This window comes from Oncorhynchus clarkii, chromosome 2, assembly GCF_045791955.1.
Source record: "Oncorhynchus clarkii lewisi isolate Uvic-CL-2024 chromosome 2, UVic_Ocla_1.0, whole genome shotgun sequence".
NCBI classification, from domain to species: domain Eukaryota; kingdom Metazoa; phylum Chordata; class Actinopteri; order Salmoniformes; family Salmonidae; genus Oncorhynchus; species Oncorhynchus clarkii.
The window spans coordinates 61440824-61462003 of record NC_092148.1 but is presented as its reverse complement, the minus strand read 5'-3'; the positions used below and the strand labels follow the sequence as shown (position 1 = coordinate 61462003).

General features: G+C 44.0%; 1 protein-coding gene across 1 annotated transcript in view; it reads right to left on the bottom strand.

Moving 5' to 3' along the window:
- The window catches only part of LOC139371117 (plasmanylethanolamine desaturase 1-like), a 33335-nt gene extending 12994 nt beyond the window's left edge, over nucleotides 1–20341 (bottom strand). The window contains exons 1-2 of the mRNA XM_071111199.1: nucleotides 20263–20341; nucleotides 19606–19800 (exon numbers count right to left, since the gene is read on the bottom strand). Coding sequence (XP_070967300.1) covers nucleotides 19606–19800; nucleotides 20263–20269 — 202 coding nt within the window. The 5' untranslated portion in view covers nucleotides 20270–20341. The remainder of the gene's footprint in view (nucleotides 1–19605; nucleotides 19801–20262) is intronic.
- Between the last annotated feature and the right edge of the window lie 839 nt (nucleotides 20342–21180).

Genomic DNA, 21180 nt, shown 5'->3' with positions numbered 1-21180 from the left:
CAGAAAATCGCACAACATTACACATTACCTGAGGAAGACAACAAATCACACAACATTACATGAGTCAAAAACGTTCCACAGGGATACTGGCTGGCCCATGTTGACTTCAATGCTTCCCACAGTTGTGTCACGTTGGTTGGATGCCCTTTGGGTGGTGGATTATTCTTGATACACACAGGAAACTGTTGAACGTGAAAAAAACAGCAGCATTGCAGTTCTTGAATCAAACCAGTGCACCTGGCACCTACTACCAAACCCTGCACTGAAATCTTTTCTCTTTCCCATTCACCCTCTGAATGGCACACATACACAATCTGTGTCTCAATTGTCTTGAATCTTAAAAATACGTATTTAACCGGTCTCCTCCCCTTCATCTATTCACCTGGCCAGCCTGTCATGGTATGAGCAGATATTGTTCATGTTTTGTGTAGTCAGTGTGAATACAAAGATACTGCATAACAGATACAGTAATAAAGCTACAGAAACTCAAAAGTACATTTTCACTTTCACTGAACAATTATGCTGATGACTACATTCTGAAGAGAGGGTAGAGTAACTTTCTTCCGTTCAGGGGACCTGTCCTGTGATCTACGGTGTTAATGAGCAGAGAGAGGTCAGCCCTGCTACCAGGAGAACATCCCTCGGAGCTCTGTAGGGTCATGGGGTCATCCGCTGGTGGCGCCGCCACATCTTTGTCTGTCCACCACAGTCTGTGTGTGTCCCATCAACCACAGTGTTAAGAGGTAATCGGTTCGATGAAGACAAGTGTATGCCGAGGCTGGAGTCGTGAACCCTCGTGTGCGGAGCGGCGGTGACACAGCTCTAAACTCACAGGTCAGGGTGGGCGGACCTCCGTGTCGCCACTCTGCCCCAGCGGGGGGGGGGGGGGGGTTAGTGAATAATTCAGCAGGCTACGGAGGGGTGCGGAGTTGCTTAAGCCGGAGCTAGCCGCCCACTCCTGTACTGGACCTCATCACCACATCCACGGAGACTAGCCTGATCCCCTCTCCCTCTGCTTCCTTCTCACACTATACCTCTCAATTCAGTTTTCCTTATTTTCTTTCTTTACCTTTTAACCTTTGTGTCGCTGTCCCTCACTCTCTTCTCCATATCCAGTGCTTCTTTCTTTTTCCTTTTCTGTGGATGCAAAGCGTCAAGTGCCACAGTGAAGCCAGGCCTTCTGAAACTTTAATGCCATTAGACTTTCCTAATGCAGTAGATTGGCGGGCTAGGAGTTAATGGGATATTGATGACAGATTTTAATAAAGCCTCACAGGCTCAACTGACACCAATAACCTAAACCAAGTTAACCAACCAGTCCAATACTCATGGGAATATTAGTTTCACACCTCTCACAAGACATAGATCTGGCCCTCAATCATCACAGAAGAGTCCACACACAACCCTTCACCTGTGTACTGTCTCATCTCTCACACAGCACTTGTTTAAGCTGTGCTAGTACTGATGATGGAGGACACTGGAATGTTCCTAGCTGTTATGAGCTTCTCTAAATGAAAGATTAATCAAGTGAGAAGCATCCAGGTGTGCACGTCCTGTATGGAGGCGAGGCCAGGTGTGATGTGTCCAGCTGTGGAGGCCAGATGTGGAGGCCAGGTGGGCTGTGACCAGCTGTGGAGGACAGGTGGGCTGTGGCCAGCTGTGGAGGCCAGATGTGGAGGCCAGGTGGGCTGTGACCAGCTGTGGAGGCCAGATGTGGAGGCCAGGTGGGCTGTGGTCAGCTGTGGAGGCCAGGTGGGCTGTGACCAGCTGTGGAGGCCAGGTGGGCTGTGAAGGACAGGTAGGCTGTGGCCAGCTGTGTAGGCCAGATGTGGAGGCCAGGTGGGCTGTGACCAGCTATGGAAGCCAGGTGGGCTGTGACCAGCTGTGAAGAACAGGTGGGCTGTGGCCAGCTGTGGAGGCCAGATGTGGAGGCCAAGTGGGCTGTGACCAGCTGTGGAGGCCAGATGTGGAGGCCAGGTGGGCTGTGACCAGCTGTGGAGGCCAGGTGGGCTGTGACCAGATGTGGAGGCCAGGTGTGATGTGGCCAGCTGTGGAGGCCAGATGTGGAGGCCAGGTGGGCTGTGACCAGCTGTGAAGGACAGGTAGGCTGTGGCCAGCTGTGTAGGCCAGATGTGGAGGCCAGGTGGGCTGTGACCAGCTATGGAAGCCAGGTGGGCTGTGACCAGCTGTGAAGAACAGGTGGGCTGTGGCCAGCTGTGGAGGCCAGATGTGGAGGCCAAGTGGGCTGTGACCAGCTGTGGAGGCCAGATGTGGAGGCCAGGTGGGCTGTGACCAGCTGTGGAGGCCAGGTGGGCTGTGACCAGATGTGGAGGCCAGGTGTGATGTGGCCAGCTGTGGAGGCCAGATGTGCTGTGGCCAGCTGTGGAGGATGGGCATGCAGCAGAGGCTCCTGCAGAGGAATGCCTTCAGAGCCTGGCAGGCCTCTACCACAGGCCTCTACCCACTATCTGACCTCACTTCTTACACTGGGATGCTAACAAAGTGTGTGAAAGATCCTTTAAAAGGTCTGTAATTCTTGCAGGATGTGATCCAACATTTAAGAGATGGTACCTTTTATCAAGGGGGGAGAAACCTAATACTACAGAACATATACGGACTATGCTTCCCACAGTTGTGTCAAGTTGGTTGGATGTCCTTTGGATGGTGGACCATTCTTGATACACACGGGAAACTGTTGAGCGTGAAAAACCAGTGAAAACTCAGTATAACAGAAACTTTGGCCCAAGATAATATATAGACCACACCACTTACAGGAAGGTTAATAGCACCATAGGTTTGTTGTCTCCACACTAAATATGACACAATTTCTACCATTCTGTCAATTTCACACATCCCCCACACACACCCACACATACCCAGGGTTGAGCATTCGGGCCACTGTCAGGTGATCTGCATCAGCCCTTGGATCCCTGATGAGAGGAGAAACTAGGCCAGGCCTCGACAGAGCAAACGCACGCAGCCAGAAACACAGTCCCCCTGTCCATAGGACCAGAGTGGTGTGCTCATTAATACAGTCCTGACAACAACATGCTCCCTGGCAACCCCTCTTCCATCGCTCACACCAGCAGCCCCCGACTCCGCACGCTGGCATGGAATTAACCTGGGAGAGGCGGGAGATGAGGAAAGGGGGGTGCTAATAGGCTGAAATTAATCAACGACGCCTGATTCGGCGCAGAGGGACGGCGCCAGCACCAAACAACACCCTGTGAATGCTAATGGCCTTCTTCTCTCTCTCTCGCTCTCTTTCCATCTCACTCTTTTACCTCCCGCACGGCGTTACAGCGCAGCAGCAGAACGGGCCCCATCCTGCCATGGTGGCGCATCACACTGACAAAGGAAGTGATTTCTGAACCTCTCAGTTCAAATCATCTTGCAATATGAGTAGCTGATGACATTGATCTCTGTGTTGTTGGTACAATACATGTATCAGGAGGAAGGTACCCAGGTTTTTTCCTCCTTCCCCCTGATACATGGGTCTGAGTGTGGTTGGGGTCTGCCTCTGAGTTCCAGGAAAGGACCTCCGTGTACCTGGCCTAGTCTGCTGCACAGATGGCTTCAGTGAATCGACAAGCATGTACCATAACGTTGTGTGAATATTGAGCAGAGCCCGAGTTACTTATCACAAGTAGTCAATATCTTGCTTGTCCTGTGTAAAAAGATGCATGATTCGCATGCTTTCTGTACAGCACTTCAAAGCTTGCCCAGTATTCCGCCTCTATCTGGTCTGGACAAAGGGCTCTTTTCTTCCCTCTCTCCTGACTGTGTTGTCCTAAACGCTGAGGCCTTGTGTTCTCAGTACAGAGTCCCTTTGAAAGACAGCCTCTCACCTCCTCCAGAGCCACAGACAAAAACTAACTCACACACCCAGAATGGCTGCCTTTCACAGCACAAAGACCGAGTCAGTGGTGCCAACATACCATGACAGCATCATTCTCTTCCTCGCTTCTCTCTCTCACATATCCACCCCCACACACACACACAGGGGCGCATTCGTGAACATTCACAATACAATTACAAACATTTATTCATAGTAATTCTGCTCTTTCTCCCTCTCTGTCCCCTGTCCAGTTCTCTGTAGGCCAATCTTCTGGGGGGGGGGGGGGGGGGGGGCTGTAGTAAAAAGTGGGTCATATGCTTAGAGTGGAAAAGACAGAGAGACTGAGAAAGAGAAAAAGACAGAGGTAGAATTCCCCTGATCAGGATGAACGGATCAGTCACAGGCCTCGTTCCTTTCATCAGTTCTCAGTGGACGTCTCAACCTGGGAAACACATCAAACACACACACACACACACACACACAACACATCACACACACACACACACAACACATCACACACACACATCACACAACACATACAGCACATCACACACACATCACATCACACACACACAACACATACAGCACATCACACACACACACACACACACACACACACAACACATACAGCACATCACACACACACACACACACACATCACACAAAACACATCACACCACACACAACACATCACACACGCAAGCACACAAAACACACACACCAAGCAACAATTACACAGAGAATCCATACATTAACCTATGGACAAGAACTACAACAAAAAAAATGAATGTGACAGATTTAACAACTGCATAACAACACCACACACACAGACACGGCCCAAGAGAGTGGTATCTAGGCCTGGCTCCTTCCTCTTTCCCCTGTGAACAGGGAGAGAAAAGAGGATGGACACATCCCGTGGTGTGTGTGTTGGCGATGTCGAATGAGCATGATGGGAGCCGCAGATGAGTAAGGTGGGGGAAGGGTGACGGAGAGAGACGATACAGTATAACACGTACACACACGGAGACTGGGGTAATATTTGGTCTATGTATTGTATTTATACCACACATGCGACCCATGATTCAAATTTGTAATTAGCCTAATAAAATGTTTATCTGACTCCATTTAACATTATATTTGCAATCAAGAAATGTCTGAGAATGGAATTCTCAATACAAATGTATTTAATTACTTTGTAAAGTGAATGATTACATTATGCAAGGCATAAGCTGAAGTTAGAAGGCATTAACAAGCATTACAAGGCCTAATTCTAGTCATGATCAGAGAGGGACAGAAGTAATAGCATAAAAGGCCTTGACCCAAGAGTCCTTGGGTCAAGACCTGTGCTGGTTTAGAAACCAGTCTGAAATTTACAACACAATTGCTTTTATGATTTGTCTGCTGAGAATGTGGAAATATAAATCTTAACATTGATTGTAATTTTCACCGTGCCAAAACATTTTCGGAACGTATTTGATATAGCCTCTTATGCCTTGTTTCTCTGATTTTAATATTCTAGGATTTGATTGTACTCATTTACTTTCTGTACAATAGGGGTGGGAAGGTATTTGCTCAACACTATACTAATTGTTTTCTAGTGTTCTCATTTGTTTCCAAACTCATCCCTCTAAAAGGAGGGAGCACTAATTGTTCTTTACTGTATATTTTTAGAATTTGGATTTTAAATTATGTTGGATGGTATGGTTTCATGTTGTGCTCGTTTCCTTCATCCAGATCATGTGTCTCCTAACTTGTCATCTGTTTCGATCAGGCAGTTGATGGGATACCTTTGTGGGCTAGTTTTCATATTCATGATATTGAAACTTTATTCCCAATTTATTGTCATGAAACATTTATTTCATAATCTGTATTTGTCATAGATTGCAGAGTATGATATGTGTTTACTTTTACTGCTATTTCGAATGTTTTCAAAGTCTTTCACAAACAGTGGTGCGTTGTCAACGTGAAACGGACTCAGATGATGGGGCCTGACCTGTCCAGCTAAGCCACACCTTCTGATGGAGGATAAATTGTCATATTTGGATTGTTTCAAGAGATAAAGAACTATGACTTTTTATCTGTAAGTGTCATGGATTTATTGTTGCAGAGAAACTGTGTCATTCTGTTCATTGGACAGCGGCTATAGTTCAAAGAGGAGCGACAGATCTACACTCCTATCATTTAAATTGAGTTGATTAGACTAGAATCTGGGTGTGTTTTCCTGCCTATTATTTTAACTAGCAAAGTGCAAAGAAATGTTAATTCAGGTTGGGCCTGAGTTCCAGCTTGAATTTGAGAACTTGGTAGAAAGCTCCTGTGTGTATCACACACACACATAGAATAAACTATGAGAGATTATTTTGAATTGAAGACACGTGTAACCACGTTAAGTCTTATTTATACTGAACAGAAATATAAATGCAACATGTAAAGTGTTGGTCCTGTGTTTCGTGAGCTGAAATAAAAGATCCCAGAATTTCATAAACCAGGTCAGAGTCCAAACAGTACCAGGGGATAGACAGACTCGAGGTCAGGATAGGCATGGGTTCAGTGAACAGGTCCAAGTCCAAACAGTACAAGGGGATAGGCAGGCTCGAGGTCAGAACAGCCAGAGTGGTCAGGCAGGCAGATTCGGCGTCAGGACAGGCAAGGGTCAAAACCAGGAGGGCTAGGAAAAAACAGACTGGGAAAAATAGGAGCTAGGAGAAACGCTGGTTGACCTGGCAAAACAAGACGAACTGGCACAGAGAGACAGGAAACACAGGGATAAATACACCAGGGACTAATGGGGAAAACAGGAGACACCTGGAGGTGAGTGGAGACAATCACCAAGACAGGTGAAAAAGATCTGGGTGTGACAAGACCGTGTGTATGTTACGGTTTTCTTCCGTCGAAGGAGAGGACCAAAATGCAGCGTGGTTATTTCGATTCATGTTTAATAAAAATAATAAACACAAACAATACAAAACAAGAAACGTACCATGAAAACCCAAACAGCCTTATCTGGTGCAAACAAACACTGAGACAGGAACAATCACCCACAAAACACTCAAAGAATATGGCTGCCTAAATATGGTTCCCAATCAGAGACAACGATAAACACCTGCCTCTGATTGAGAACCACTCCAGACAGCCATAGACTATTCTAGACAACCCCACTATACCACAATCCCAATACCTACAAAAAAAACAAGACACAACAATCGCAGCTGGCCTGGTACATTGTTTGCTGCCTCCATTCGGGATGCACTGATTCAATTTCAATTACTCAATATTTTGTACAAAAACGGACGAATGTAACTAAGGCAGGGCATGTCAATACAATCAAACTAGCTAGATAGCTAGCTACAGTGGTTCTTCCTTTAAAAGTTGCAGCATACTGCAGCACAGCTTGCAGGGTGCCACACAATTCTATGGCACATTATGTAAGTGTCAGCCATTGTTGCCAGAATGATGCAATGTACCACAATCTGCCACCATCTACCACAAACGGTCACGGCATAAGCTCAAAACTTTTAAAGGAAGAACCACTGTAGCTGCTAGGAGGATGTCATGTCATTGGAGAAGTGGGTGAGTGATTTACTTTTTCCGATACACAGCTAGAGATGCAGGTGTCATTTGGTTAGCTAGCAAGACATTTTACGACTTTTACAGTATCCAGTTAGCATATCTCTTGCGTTTGCAAATTCACCCTGGCTATCTACTCCGATTTCAGAGCACTATCGTCTGAGTGTGCCAGAGTCGCTCAACACCCACTGAATATGTTTGTGTCAGTAAACGTAGTCAAAAAAAGTAATTTAGTCACAAAAGCTCTAGATAACATGTAAACAGCCTAGCTAACGAGCTCTGCTTGGGTGAGTAAAATGCTCAGAGTGAGGTGTTCTCTTATTTGTGTCTGGAAGTAGCTAGCTAGCCATTGTGACTAGCATTAGTTGTTGTTTTTGTTGATGTGCATAACTGCGCGAGAGAGAATCTACCTTTTCATGGTTGTTTGATCAATAAGACTGTAAAGTTCCCAAATGTAAGAGGTAAATACGTGGTATTGACATATTTGCAGAATACCATTAAGGTTTAGTTTTTGCCGAATGCGTTAAAATAATCTAATTGCTGCAAATGCCTGTAAACACACAGTCCAGTTCAAAGTGAACGATGGCAGGCTTTGTGTGGCAAATGTCTTGTTTGCATAAAGGCCTACAGTAGCTCTGATTGGCTATGGTGCACCAGTCTGTGTAGACTATGGTCCTAGCGGAGACAGATGTTTTTATGAGGTTTTATTTACTGCAGTGTCTAGTAATTGTCCAAATGCACGGCAGCTTTTCCACTATATATTGTTCTAGAATTTCACAAATACCTTAGTATACGTAATTCCCAAACATTCTAAGAACTGATGAAAATGTGAAAATGACCATATCTAAGTGCTCGCTTGTCAGAATATTTAAAGTGTCATATTCTTCCTATGGGTGTATATGAACATATTTTAATAAGATTTTATGTTGCTAAAATGCTGTCAGTTAGTTAGCTGTCAATTAGTGGATTCTGCTATTTCAGCCACACCCGTTGCTGACAGGTGTATAAAATCGAGCACACAGCCATGCAATCTCCATAGACAACCGTCAGCAGTAGAGTGGCCTGTACTGAAGAGCTCAGTGACTCGTAAAATTTCTGCCCTGCTAGAGCTGCCCGGTCAACTGTAACTGCAGTAATTGTGAAGTGGAAACGTTTAGGAGCAACAACGGCTCAGCTGTAAAGTGGTAGGCCACAAAAGCTCACAGAACGGGACTGCCAAGTGCTGAAGCATGTAGCACTAAAAGTCGTGAAGGATGGAGGCTGTTCTAGCACCAAAGAGGGTGCCCATGACTTCGGGGCTCCCGGGTGGCGCAGCGGACTAAGGCACTGCATCTCAGCGCAAGAGGCATCACTACAGACCCTGGTTCGATCCAGGGCTGTATCACAACCGGCAATGATTGGGAGTCCCGTAGGGCAGCGCACAATTGGCCCAGTATTCTCCAAGTTAGGGGAGGGTTTGGCTAGGGTAGGCCGTCATTGTAAAATAAGATTTTGTTCTTAACTAGTTAAATAAAGATTAAATAAAAAATAATTACAAAAATTAGATGTTCGACGAGCAGGTGGCCACATACCTTTGGCCATGTAGTGTATCTGAGTAGACGGAGCTTTAAAAATGTAAATGTTCCCACAAACCCATTTCCAAGTTCTGCTCCACACTGATGGGAGGAAAATATTAAGTTTAATAACAGTAATTAGACGAGAGTCCCACTGCCTCCATCCTCACTATAGAAAAGTCACCAGAAGATACAAAGGACAGAAGGAGAGTTCAATCAAATATTAATAACAGGCTTTGTCCTAATGTATTTGGGCAGAACATGTGTGTGTTTGAAACTATGCATCCAGCCTAATGTATTTAGCTGCCCTGGTGGGTGTATAATTGAGGAGCACAGCAGGGGCAATGGCAGGTAGCCTATTTCTTTCTCTCTCTCTCTCTCCTCTCTCTCCTCTCTCTCGCTCCTCTCTCCTCTCTCTCAGCAGCACACATGCAGGAAGGCGTGCAATGCAGTCAGGTTTACAGTGGCACACACAGCGTCTAACAAATGGCCTGCTCTTGTTTAATGCATGTATCCTGTATTCTGCCCTCTACCTGGGTTGGTCCAGAGGCCCAGTCTTGCCCAGGTCGATCCGGGTCAGACACAGAGCACAGGTCAGTCAAGGTCAGCGCACTGAGCTCCACTCTCAGCCAGGCCTTGAAGCCGCGATCCTGTGACCCTGGGGTCAGGAGTCCAGAGCCGACTTTTAACCCCGAGTGAGGGGCTTTAATAATTCAGCCTTCTGCCAGAGTACAGCACGTTCACTTCTCTAATGGAGGTGACTGAGGTGGAGAGAGGAGCTTTGGGTAAGGAGGAACTCTGCTAGCAGACAGGGGGCATTACTGGGCTGGTGGGCTCTGCTCTGTTGCTGGGCTGGGCTGGTGTAAGGTTCTGTATTGCTGGGCTGGGTAGGGCTAGTGTAAGGTTCTGTATTGCTGGGCTGGGTAGGGCTAGAGTAAGGTTATGTATTGCTGGGCTGGGTAGGGCTAGTGTAAGGTTCTGTGTGTCAGGTTGGCAGGGTGTTACGTTCAGTCAGACTGACATGGGCAGGCAGTGTGAGGTGTAACGCTGTAGAGCAGCCTGTGAGTTCTGATTCCTGAGCTGCAACACAAACCCAAGGCCTGGTGCCAACTTGTGAAAAGACACTGCTTTATACTACTCTTCCTCTAATTTGTGTCTGTCTCACAGCTGTCTACAGGGTTTAAGTCAGAGTATTTTAAAAGAGGTCAAAATAAGTGTGTATGTTCTTCACTAACAGAGGTCTTCACTGCTTCACAAGTAGTTTAGTGTAAAGAGAGGCCCAATGTGGTCTAACAAACTGTTGTGGTCTAACAAACTATATGTTACACCAACAAAATGTAAGAGATGAGAATAGGTACAACACTAACAATACTTGTCTGACATTAAAATATGCAAATACAATATGCATATGGATAAGTGAGCTAATTAAATATACACGGAGTGTAAAAACATTAGGAACACCTGCTCTTTTGCTGTAGCAAGAACTCTTGTATTTTATCTTTATGTAATCCAAGTCACCTCAGGCCACCTTCGTAAATCCTCGATCCTCTTACTTTATTTGTATTTCTTTGACCCCTTTTTCTCTCCAATTTTGTGATATCCAATTGGTAGTTACAGTCATGTCCCATCGCTGCAACTCCCGTACGGACTCGGGAGAGGCGAAGGTCGAGAGCCATGCGACCCTGCCAAGCCACACTTCTTCTTGATACACTTCTTGCTTAACCCGGAAGCCAGCCACACCAATGTGTCGGAGGAAAGATCGTCCAACTGGCGACTGTGTCAACGTGCATGCGCCCGGCCCGCCACAGGAGTCGCTAGAGAGAGATGGGACAAGAACATCCCGGCCAGCCAAATCCTCCCCTAACCCGAACGACACTGGGAAAATTGTGCGCCACCTCATGGGTCTCTAGTTGCGGCCGGCTGCAACACAGCCCGGGATCGAACCCGGATCTGTAGTGACACCTCTAGCACTGCCTTAGACCTCTGCGCCACTCGGGAGGCCAAGATAAGAGACATTTCTGATGTTGATTTGGTAACAAAGGTCCTGTAGAAATACTGTGGAACACACAGACATACAACTGAGTGATGATGCCTAGTTCCAAAGTGAAAATAAGACTGAGGTGTACTTTTCTTCACTGGCTCGGGCCGGCGGATCCTCCTCCAAAATCCAGAGGCCAACTGCATGTGGACAAGCTGTCCTGAAGAACAGTAAGCTGATATAACATTTACTCACCTTTACAGAAGGTTAGTTAAGTGATAGCTAAATTATAGATAGGACACAGAACCAGAGACCATCACGGTAATTTAACAGAGATTTGAATCTAGATCCGCCTCTTTACACAAGCATCTCTCCTGGACCTAGTTTGTGTCGTCAAAGTAGTTTAGTGTAAAGAGACCCAATGTGGTCTAACAAACTGTTCTTCCAACAGCATATGTGGGACCTCCTTCAAGACCGTTGGAAAAGCACTCTAGGTGATACTGGTTGAGAGAATGCTAAGCGTGTGCAAAGCTGTCATCAAAGCAAAGGGTGGCTACTTTGAAGAATCTCAAATATAACATATATTTTGATTTGTTAAACACATTTTTGGTTACTACATGATTCCATGTGTGTTATTTCATAGTTTTGATGTCTTCACTATTATTCTACAATGTAGAAAAAAGTAAAAAGAAAGAAAAACCCTGGAATGAGTAGGTGTTCTAAATCTTTTGACTGGTCCTGTATATAAAGGTCCGACAGTTTATAGTGCATGTCAGAGCAAAAACCAAGCCATGAGGTCCAAGGAATGGTCTGTAAAGCTCCAGGACAGGATTGTGTCAGATTGGCACAGATCTGGGGAAGGGTACTAATACATTTCTGTAGAATTGAAGGTCCCCAAGAACAGAGTGGCATCCATCATTCTTAAATGGAAGAAGTTTAGAACCACCAAGACTCTTCCTAGACTTGGCCACCCAGCCAAACTGGGCAATCGGGGGAGAAGGGCCTTGGTCAGGGAGGTGACAAAGAACCCAATGGTCACTCTGAAAGGGCTCCAGAGTGCCTCTGTGGAGTTGGGAGAACCTTCCAGAAGGACAACCATCTCTGCAGCGCTCCACCAGTCAGGCCTTTACAGTAGAGTGGCCAGACAGAAGCCACAGTAACAGGCACATAACAGCCTGCTTGGAGTCTGCTAAAAGGCACCGAAAGACAAGATTCTCTGGTGTGATGAAACCAAGATTAAACTATTTGGCCTGAATGCCAAGCGTCACGTCTGGAGTAGAGGTCGACCGATTAATCGGAATGGCCGATTAATTAGGGCCGATTTCAAGTTTTCATAACAATCGGAAATCGGTATTTTTGGGCGCCCCCAATTTTTTTTTAAATAAAATAAATGTTACATTTTTTTTTATACCTTTTATTTAACTAGGCAAATCAGTTAAGAACACATTCTTATATTCAATGACGGCCTAGGAACTGTGGGTTAACTGACTTGTTCAGGGGCAGAACAACATATTTTCACCTTGTCAGCTCAGGGTTCCAATCTTGGAACCGCACTGTTAACTAGTCCAAAGCTCTAACCATTGCACTCCACGAGTAATCTGCCTGTTACGCAAATGCAATAGAAGCCAAGGTAAATTGCTAGCTAGCATTAAACTTATCTTATAAAAAACAATCAATCATAATCACTAGTTATAACTACTAATCCAGTTTAGCAGGCAATATTAACCAGGTGAAATTGTGTCATTTCTCTTGCGTTCATTGCACGCAGAGTCAGGGTATATGCAAGTTTGGGCTGCCTGGCTCATTGTGAACTAATTTGCCAGAATTTTACGTAATTATGACATACATTGAAGGTTGTGCAATGTAACAAGAATATTTAGACTTAGGGATGCCACCCGTTAGATAAAATACCGAACGGTTCCATATTAACTGAAATAATAAACATTTTGTTTTTCCGAAATGATAGTTTCCGGATTCGATCATATTTATGACCAAAGGCTTGTATTTCTGTGTGTTATTATGTTATAATTAAGTCTGATTTGATAGAGCAGTCTGACTGAGCAGTAGCAGGCCCGTAATCATTCATTCAAACAGCACTTTCGTGCGTTTTGCCAGCAGCTCTTCGCAAGCACAGCGCTGTTTATGACTTCAAGCCTATCAGCCTAATGGCTGGTGTAACCGATGTGAAATGGCTAGCTAGTTAGCTGGGTGTGCGCTAATACTGTTTCAAGCATCACTCGCTTTTAGATTTGGAGTAGTTATTCTCCTTGCGCTGCAAGGGCCGCGGCATTTGTGGAGCGATGGGTAACGCTGCTTCGAGTGTGGCTGTTGTCGATGTGTTCCTGGTTCGAGCCCAGGTAGGGGCGAGGAGGGGGACGGAAGCTATACTGTTACACTGGCAATACTATAGTGCCTATAAGAACATCCAATAGTCAAAGGTATATGAAATACAAATGGTATAGAGAGAATAGTCCTATAAATACTATATTAACTACAACCTAAAACCTCTTACCTTGGAATATTGAAGTCTCATGTTAAGGAACCACCAACTTTCATATGTTCTGAGCAAGGAACTTAAACGTTAGCTTTTTTACATGGCACATATTTTACATGGCACATATTACTTTGTTTTTGCATTATTTAAACCAAATTGAAAATGTTTCATTATTTATTTGAGGCTAAATTGATTTTATTGATGTTTTATATTAAGTTAAAATAAGTGTTAATCCTGTTTTGTTGTAATTGTCATTATTTTAAAAATAAAATTAAAATTAAAATGGCCGATTAATCGGTATCGGCTTTTTGGTCCTCCAATAATCGGTTGACCTCTAGTCTGGAGGAAACCTGGCATCATCCCTACGGGGAAGCATGGTGGTGGCAGCATCATGCTGTTGGGATGTTTTTCAGTGGCAGGGACTGGGAGACTATTCAGGATCAAGACAAAGATGAACGGAGCAAAGTACAGAGAGATCCTTGATGAAAACCGGCTCCAGAGCGCTCAGGACCTCAGACTGCGGCGAAGATTCACCTTCAAACAGGACAATGACTCTAAGCACACAGCCAATACAATGTAGGAGTGGCTTCGGGACAAGTCTCTGAATGTCCTTTAGTGGCCCAGCCAGAACCCGGACTTGAACCCAATCGAAAATCTCTGGAGAGATCTGAAAATAGCTGTGCAGCAATGCTTCCGATCCAACCTGACAGAGCTTGAATGGATCTGCAGAGAAGAATGAGAGAAATTCCCCAAATACAGGTGTGCCAAGCTTGTAGCGTCATACCCAAGAAGACTCGAGGCTGCAATCGCTGCCAAAGGTGCTTCAACAATGTACTGAGTAAAGGGTCTGAATACTTATGTAAATGTGATACCGTTTTTTATTTTATATAAATTAGCAAAAAAAATCTAAAAACCTGTTTTTGCTTTGTCATTATGGGGTGTTGTGTGGAAAAAATTTATGAGGAATAAAATAAATCAATTTTAGAACAAAGGATTTAACGTAACAAAATGTGGAAAAAGTCAAGGGGTCTGAATACTTTCCGAAGGCACTGTACATCACATACCCCCCACAGTGGTACAGTGTAAAGACAGCTGCTCCCCCACACCACATGTCCCTGCAAGAATTACCTTAATTACTTAATACCAATAGACAGCATGTTTGCTCTGTTAGCCAAATTGAATCATTGCATTAATCAAGTGCATCATTATGTGCAATATGGTTTGGATGAAAAGCTCCTGTATAGGTTTGGCCACACCACATCCGGCATATTCACTGTAATTTTCAACTTCCACTTGTCCCAGTCTGTAATTCGCATATGTTTTAAGATGACTACCATCATTCTTGTCCCAAAGAACTCTAAGGCTTCATGCCACAATGACTACCACCCTGTAGCACTCGCTTCTGTAATCATGATGTGCTTTGAGAGGCTGGTTATGGCACAAATTAATCCACCATCCCAGCCACCCCTAGACCCACTCCAATTTGCATACCGCCCAAACAGATCCATAGATGACACAATCTCAATTTCTCTCCACACTGCCCTCACCCACCTAGATAAGAGGATTACCTATGTGAGAATGCTGTTCATTGACTACAGCTCAGCGTTCAACCCCATTGTCCCCTCCAAGCTTAGGACTCTGGATCTGAACAACTTCCTCTGCAACTGGATCCTGAACTTCCTGAACGAGCCGACACTAGGTAGTGAGGGTAGGCAACATCACCTCCACCACGCTGACCCTCAACACAGGGGCCCCACAGGGATGTGTGCTTAGTCCCCTCCTGTACTCCTTGTTCACCCACGACTGCGTGGCCTCGCACGACTCCAACACCATCATCAAGTTTGCTGACGACACAAAGGTGGTAGACCTGATCATCGGCAACAATGAGTCAGCCTACAGGGAGGAGGTCAGCGACCTGGCAGTGTCAGAACAACAGCCTTTCCAACAACGTCAGTAAGATCAATGAGCTGATCGTGGACTACAGGAAACGGGGTGGGGGGGGAGCAGGTCGGGAGCTTCAAGTTCCACGATGTCCAAATCATTAAAGACTTAAAATGATCCAAACACAAGCATACAGTCGTGAAGTAGGCGCGATAGCGCCTCTTACTCCTCGTGAGGTCGAAAAAGTTTGGCATGGCCCTCAAACCCTCAAAAAGTTCTGCATTTTGACTGGCTGCACCACTGCTTGGTTTGGCAATAGCACCACACTTGATCGCATTGCGCTACAGAGGGTGGTGCGGACAGCCCAGTACATCACTGGGGCTGAGCTCCCTGCCATCCAGGACCTCTATATCAGGAGGTGTGGTAGGAAGGCCCGGAAATCATTAAAGACAACCACCCAAGCCATACACTATTCACTCTGCCTCCGCACGGCAAGCGGTACCAGTGCATCAAGTCTGGCCCCAACAGGCTCTTGAGCAGCTTCTATCCCTAAGCCATAAGATAAATAGCTAACAAAATAGCTACACGGACTATCTGAGTTAACCTTGTGTCCTCATTGACCTATTTTTGCACTGTCTCTATGCACACTCACGCCATCATCTGCTAACTCACACATAATATGCACATACATTGATACTGACTCTACACACAAGCACACCCACTCACATACAAGCTGCTGATAGTCTATCTTCTATCCTGATGCCTAGTCATCTTTCCCCTATACATATCTACCTCCATCACTCCAGTATCCCTGCACATTGTATGGTGTTGGAACTGACCCGGTATATAGTATGCTTACGTACTTATTGTGTTCTTCATATGTATTATTTCTCTAATGTTTTTTTCTAGTTATACATTGTTATTGATTATTGCATTGTTGGAATTTGAGTTTACAAGAAATGCATTTCACTGTACTTGTGCATGTGACGTTAAAACTAGAAACTTAATGAAAACACAAAAGTTGCAAATCTGATGTTGAAGAGAGATGGATCTCATTAGACATATTTTACTAATGTAAATCCACCCTAACCTACTGTGCTTGAACTATGTGCAGTGCCCAGTTGGTCAGAATCAGAAATGCCTTTATTTGCCGAATACATTTTCATGTACAGGAATTTGGCTCAGTGAAATGGTGCTGCCACAATAAACAGAATGCACAGACAATAAACAGAGTTTATAGGCAAAATATTGTTTAGAGACACATCATTTACACAATCCACATACAGTATGTACACTACGAATACTGAAGCTAAAAACTACAGAAGCGGCCAAACACTGTGGCTGCCTCTCTAGTCTGTCTGATGGTAACCACACCGTACTATCTATACATGGAAGCTGTTGAATAAGAATCATAGAAACGGGCCTGAGATGTGGACAAGGGCAAAAAAAAGATGACTATCACAGTCTAGATCGCTTAGAGCCAAGGAAACTAGATCTTAAAGAGTAATGTGAGAACACACACACACACACACACACACAAAGCCAGTGGCCTTGAGACCAGACCAAGACGGCTGGTGAAAGTAATCAGGAAAACAGAAAGCAGGCAGAAATCCTGTTTACTTCCAGGCAAATCCGTAAAGTGGGATAAAAAGCGCAAAGAGCAGTCAGCCGTGCATGACAGATAGACATATGGCAGAGAGATACGTCCAGCTGTTTGCCTGTCCTGGGGTTACTGTAATGAGCCTTAGCCTCCATTGAGCAGACCAAAGCCTCATCAATCCAGTCCTGCCGCTAAGCTTCAACATGTCCACAAACACAGCCCTCTCATTCCAACCACTCCTCGCCTGCACCTCAACACATGTCTGCTAGGTCTACTGCCATGGACCATGAATCCCTGACATACCTCTTCTCCTATTACTGCTGTCCCAGAATCTCCCTCACTTTGTGTCTCTCTGGATCACTGTATATTGGCAATTCCCCGGTAACGGAATTACACTGAGCATCAATTCTTTTCATTTTAAAATGTATGCCAAACAAAAACAATTAATTTCAAAGTTTAAGAAACCCTACAACTATATGAACATTGACTACATTGAACTATTTACGCAATTTAAAAAAAAAAACTGGAAAACTGTAGATGTAAAGTTTGGTAACAGAATGATGGTAAAATATCTATCAGTCCTTGTGCATAGAGTTCTATGGTTTGTTAAACTTTGAAATCAATGTTTTTTGTTTGATATACATTTTTAAATGAAAAATCTGAGTCTCAGTGTAATTTCGTTACCATGGAAGTGCCCATATGGCCCACTAAACCGCCCAGCCATTTAGTGACTTGGATAAAATAGGACCCCAAATGCATGGGGAATCCTCTTAGAATAGTTATCCATAATCAGACTCAAAGAGTCAAACATGCAACTCTGGTTTTACAAGATCATGTCCCTTTCATCTCTGTGCTGTAACAGTATCATCCCTCAACCCGGAAACCTGTCAGTCCATTAACTCAACAGACGGATACAGTAAGCAACCTCTTAGATACCATTAGAGGAGTCCATGTCGTGGAATGGGTGTTCTTGTGAACAGCTGTGATGTTGTAATGTCCTGAAATCTGGTTTTGTGTTATTTCCAGGCCAATGTGTGGTTCAATACCACACGGTAATAGCTGTCCATTTCCCTCTCACACTACTACCCTAACCCCAATCCCAACCCTACCCTCCACATACACTGATACATCACAATACTACCCTAACCCCAATTAATTTTATTTTTTATTTTTAGAATTGTAAAGCAACTTTGGGTCCTTGAAGAGAGCTATATAAGTCCCATGTATCATTATTATTACTACTACTACTACTACTAAGCAGAGTAACAGATTAGATATAAACTGGTGTGAGAACCAGCTTCACATCTGGCCGAAAGAAAACTCTCCATGCCCCCATTACCAAGAAAATACATTACTACATTAATGTATTAACCATTCACTCTCCCCTCCATCCATCTACACACATGTATACAGTACAGTAATGAATAACATGTGCCAGTAGCAGGATCATATGTCTGGCAATAGACAAACACACCCAGGAAAATGGCTGATCATTTTCACCCTAATAGCACTCTGAATTTTGAATAGATGTAAAAACTCCCTAAACACAAGGAATCACAGTCCAGGACAAGCATAGAGCTGAACTATAGTCTTCTTTTCTCAGTAAAGCTCCCCTAAGTTTTTAGGCATTCATGTTCCAACCGATCTCAACCCTCCATAGTGTGCAGAAACAAGACAGAGTGCTCTCCTCTGAACCCCACTTCGGGAAAAGCACCAAATCAGGGATATGCATTTTACAGCTCTAAAGTCTGTATATAATAAACAAGCCTATGACAGAATTCAAATATGAGATATATTTCATTATAGATGTGTAATACAGCATAAACGCACACAGTATTACGAGGTCCATATTCCGTGTGATCTGTGTCAGGTTAAAAGTATTTGGGGATTTTGGTTCAGAAATAAAAAACAATGTAATATCATATTAGATGAGTAGCCTACTACTACAAATGTGCATTAAGTGCACATTGCCTGCTTGGATCGGCCCATATTTATAAATGGAGGACACTTTCATTTCTATTAAAATGTCTGGTTCTACAAATATATAACTCAGAATTTTATGTTGAAGCCAATGCAAGTGTTATTTCTATAACAAAAGGGTTTTGCCCTTTAACCCAACGTTAAAACGTTGCTATACTCAAGAGAGGAAAAAGCAAAGCGAGAGGTTCTACTCTGCCCAAAATCTGTCCACGAAAATAAGACCACAAAGTGAGGAATTATGTATGGAGGTCAATGTGTCGAATTTGGTCAACAACAAACATGTAATTGCTAATTTACAACGTGAGGCTTATAGAAGTTTCGTAATGGTTAGGTTGTTACAACTGCACGGTTATAAGTGGACACACATGGCATTTCGGCAATACAATATATTTTTTAAAGAATATCTGCCCCCTCATTGGCTAGAATGGTCCCACCTGATCTCGCCTAACGCATGCATGCCATCTTTGAGGACATATATTTTCATCGTTAGAGCGGTCACCCTACTATCTTGTCAATATAATACAAAATCTTTGCTATACTTCATCTGAACAATGACAGGTGTTATTATCACCCTCTATATAGACAGCCCATTACAGTTTTGACGAATTATCAGCAGCGTGGCGCGCGTAGTTAGGTGACAGCCCTAATCTTAGTGAGGTTTAGTGTCTTTCATTAATTAAAAAAGTATTCTCCCCAGCTCATTCATTGTCTTACCAGGTGAGTACAGTGTTGCAAGTTGTCGGGCCCCTGCATGCTGCGGTCCCCAACGAGGCGCCGTGCTGCGGGCAGCCGAACCGTGCTCATTCCCGTTAGGATCCTCCTCTGCCATAGACCGATGTTGAATCTCTCTCTCTGACAGTAGTACTGGCGCTGCCACCGCGATCCTCCCTTCCATTCCCCCAGTTTTAACTAAAATACATAAATCATGTATTTCTTCAAACGAAGTCAGTTATTTGATTGCTAGGTAATGTTTGTCAGTGTGGTGTTGTGATGCTCTCGGCACCGGAGCTACCCAGTAAAACCCGGAACTACAATACGGATGAACCGCCTCTGACAAACAGACTTATAACGGCGGCTATAGTACTACGTTCTTTTCGTCTGATTGAGACAACAGTTTATTTCATTCTTCAAAGACAACCGCCTAGTGTGCCTAAAACTTGCGTCTTTTAGAGCAGCGCTTTCATGTTCCGCTAATTATTGTAAACACTTGTTTTTTCATTTCTCCATGCTTGCCAGAGTGTAGGGATAGTAAATTTATGATAACAAAACATTTCTAAAACAAAAAGGCAATTGTTTATGGAAACGACTTAAATAGCTATTTTTAAAAAATCGTATATTTCCTCTGATAATGACAACCACAGCGATAAATACCTGGCATTGGACCGTAGGTTACGTCTGTGACTGACAGTCTCACACTTTCAGTGTCCAGCACTTCAGAGAATCAGGCTGTAAAATATTGAGGATCCCTAATGTCCTGGTGCAACAGCGAAGTGAACCATGGGGCGTATTCATTATGGAAACCATGTACTGTCTAAGAACCAAAAGGAAGAAAACGGAGCAAAACGAGAGTTTCTATTGGACAAATTCAGGTAGGTCCATCCCGTTTCGTTCAGTTCGCTTCCGTTTAAGAAACGTTTTGCAACAGAACAGGCAGAAGGAATTCACCCGTAGTTCGAGATGATACGCGGGTGATGCCATTGCCCACTGGCACCGATCCAACAGTGCACGACAAAAACAAAGACCAGTTGGTATTTCACAAACTTTAATGATTAAAATATGACACCGCAGGCCCATATTCTCTATTCCTTTATAGAGTTTAGTTAATTCAATTGTCCTTCCACATTTTAAAACAGAAATTGTCCTTTACCGGCAATTCCTCTTCAAAGCATCTGGTTTTCTCATGCAGACTTGTTGAAATGTAAATATATATATTTTAATTTAAATCTTTCTAGTTATCACATTACCTTAGATTGAATGAAGTAAACGGACAACATAATAGCATACATTTCTGTTGGCTAGGCTGCGTCTGACAAAGTAGCCTAATGATTGTATTCAACTGCACCTGTTGTGTGTGCTGGCAGGAGTCCCCATTGAGATAGTTAGCAGATGCAACTTTGTATATGTTCCATCCTGCGACTGTGTGAAATTGGGCAGCAACATTGAGGCATCTCCATTGTGAAGTAGTACATTTTCTTCTTCTACTACTTCTATACACAGCAAAAAAAGAAACGTCCTCTCACTGTCAAATGCATTTATTTTCAGCAAACTTAACATGTGTAAATATTTGTA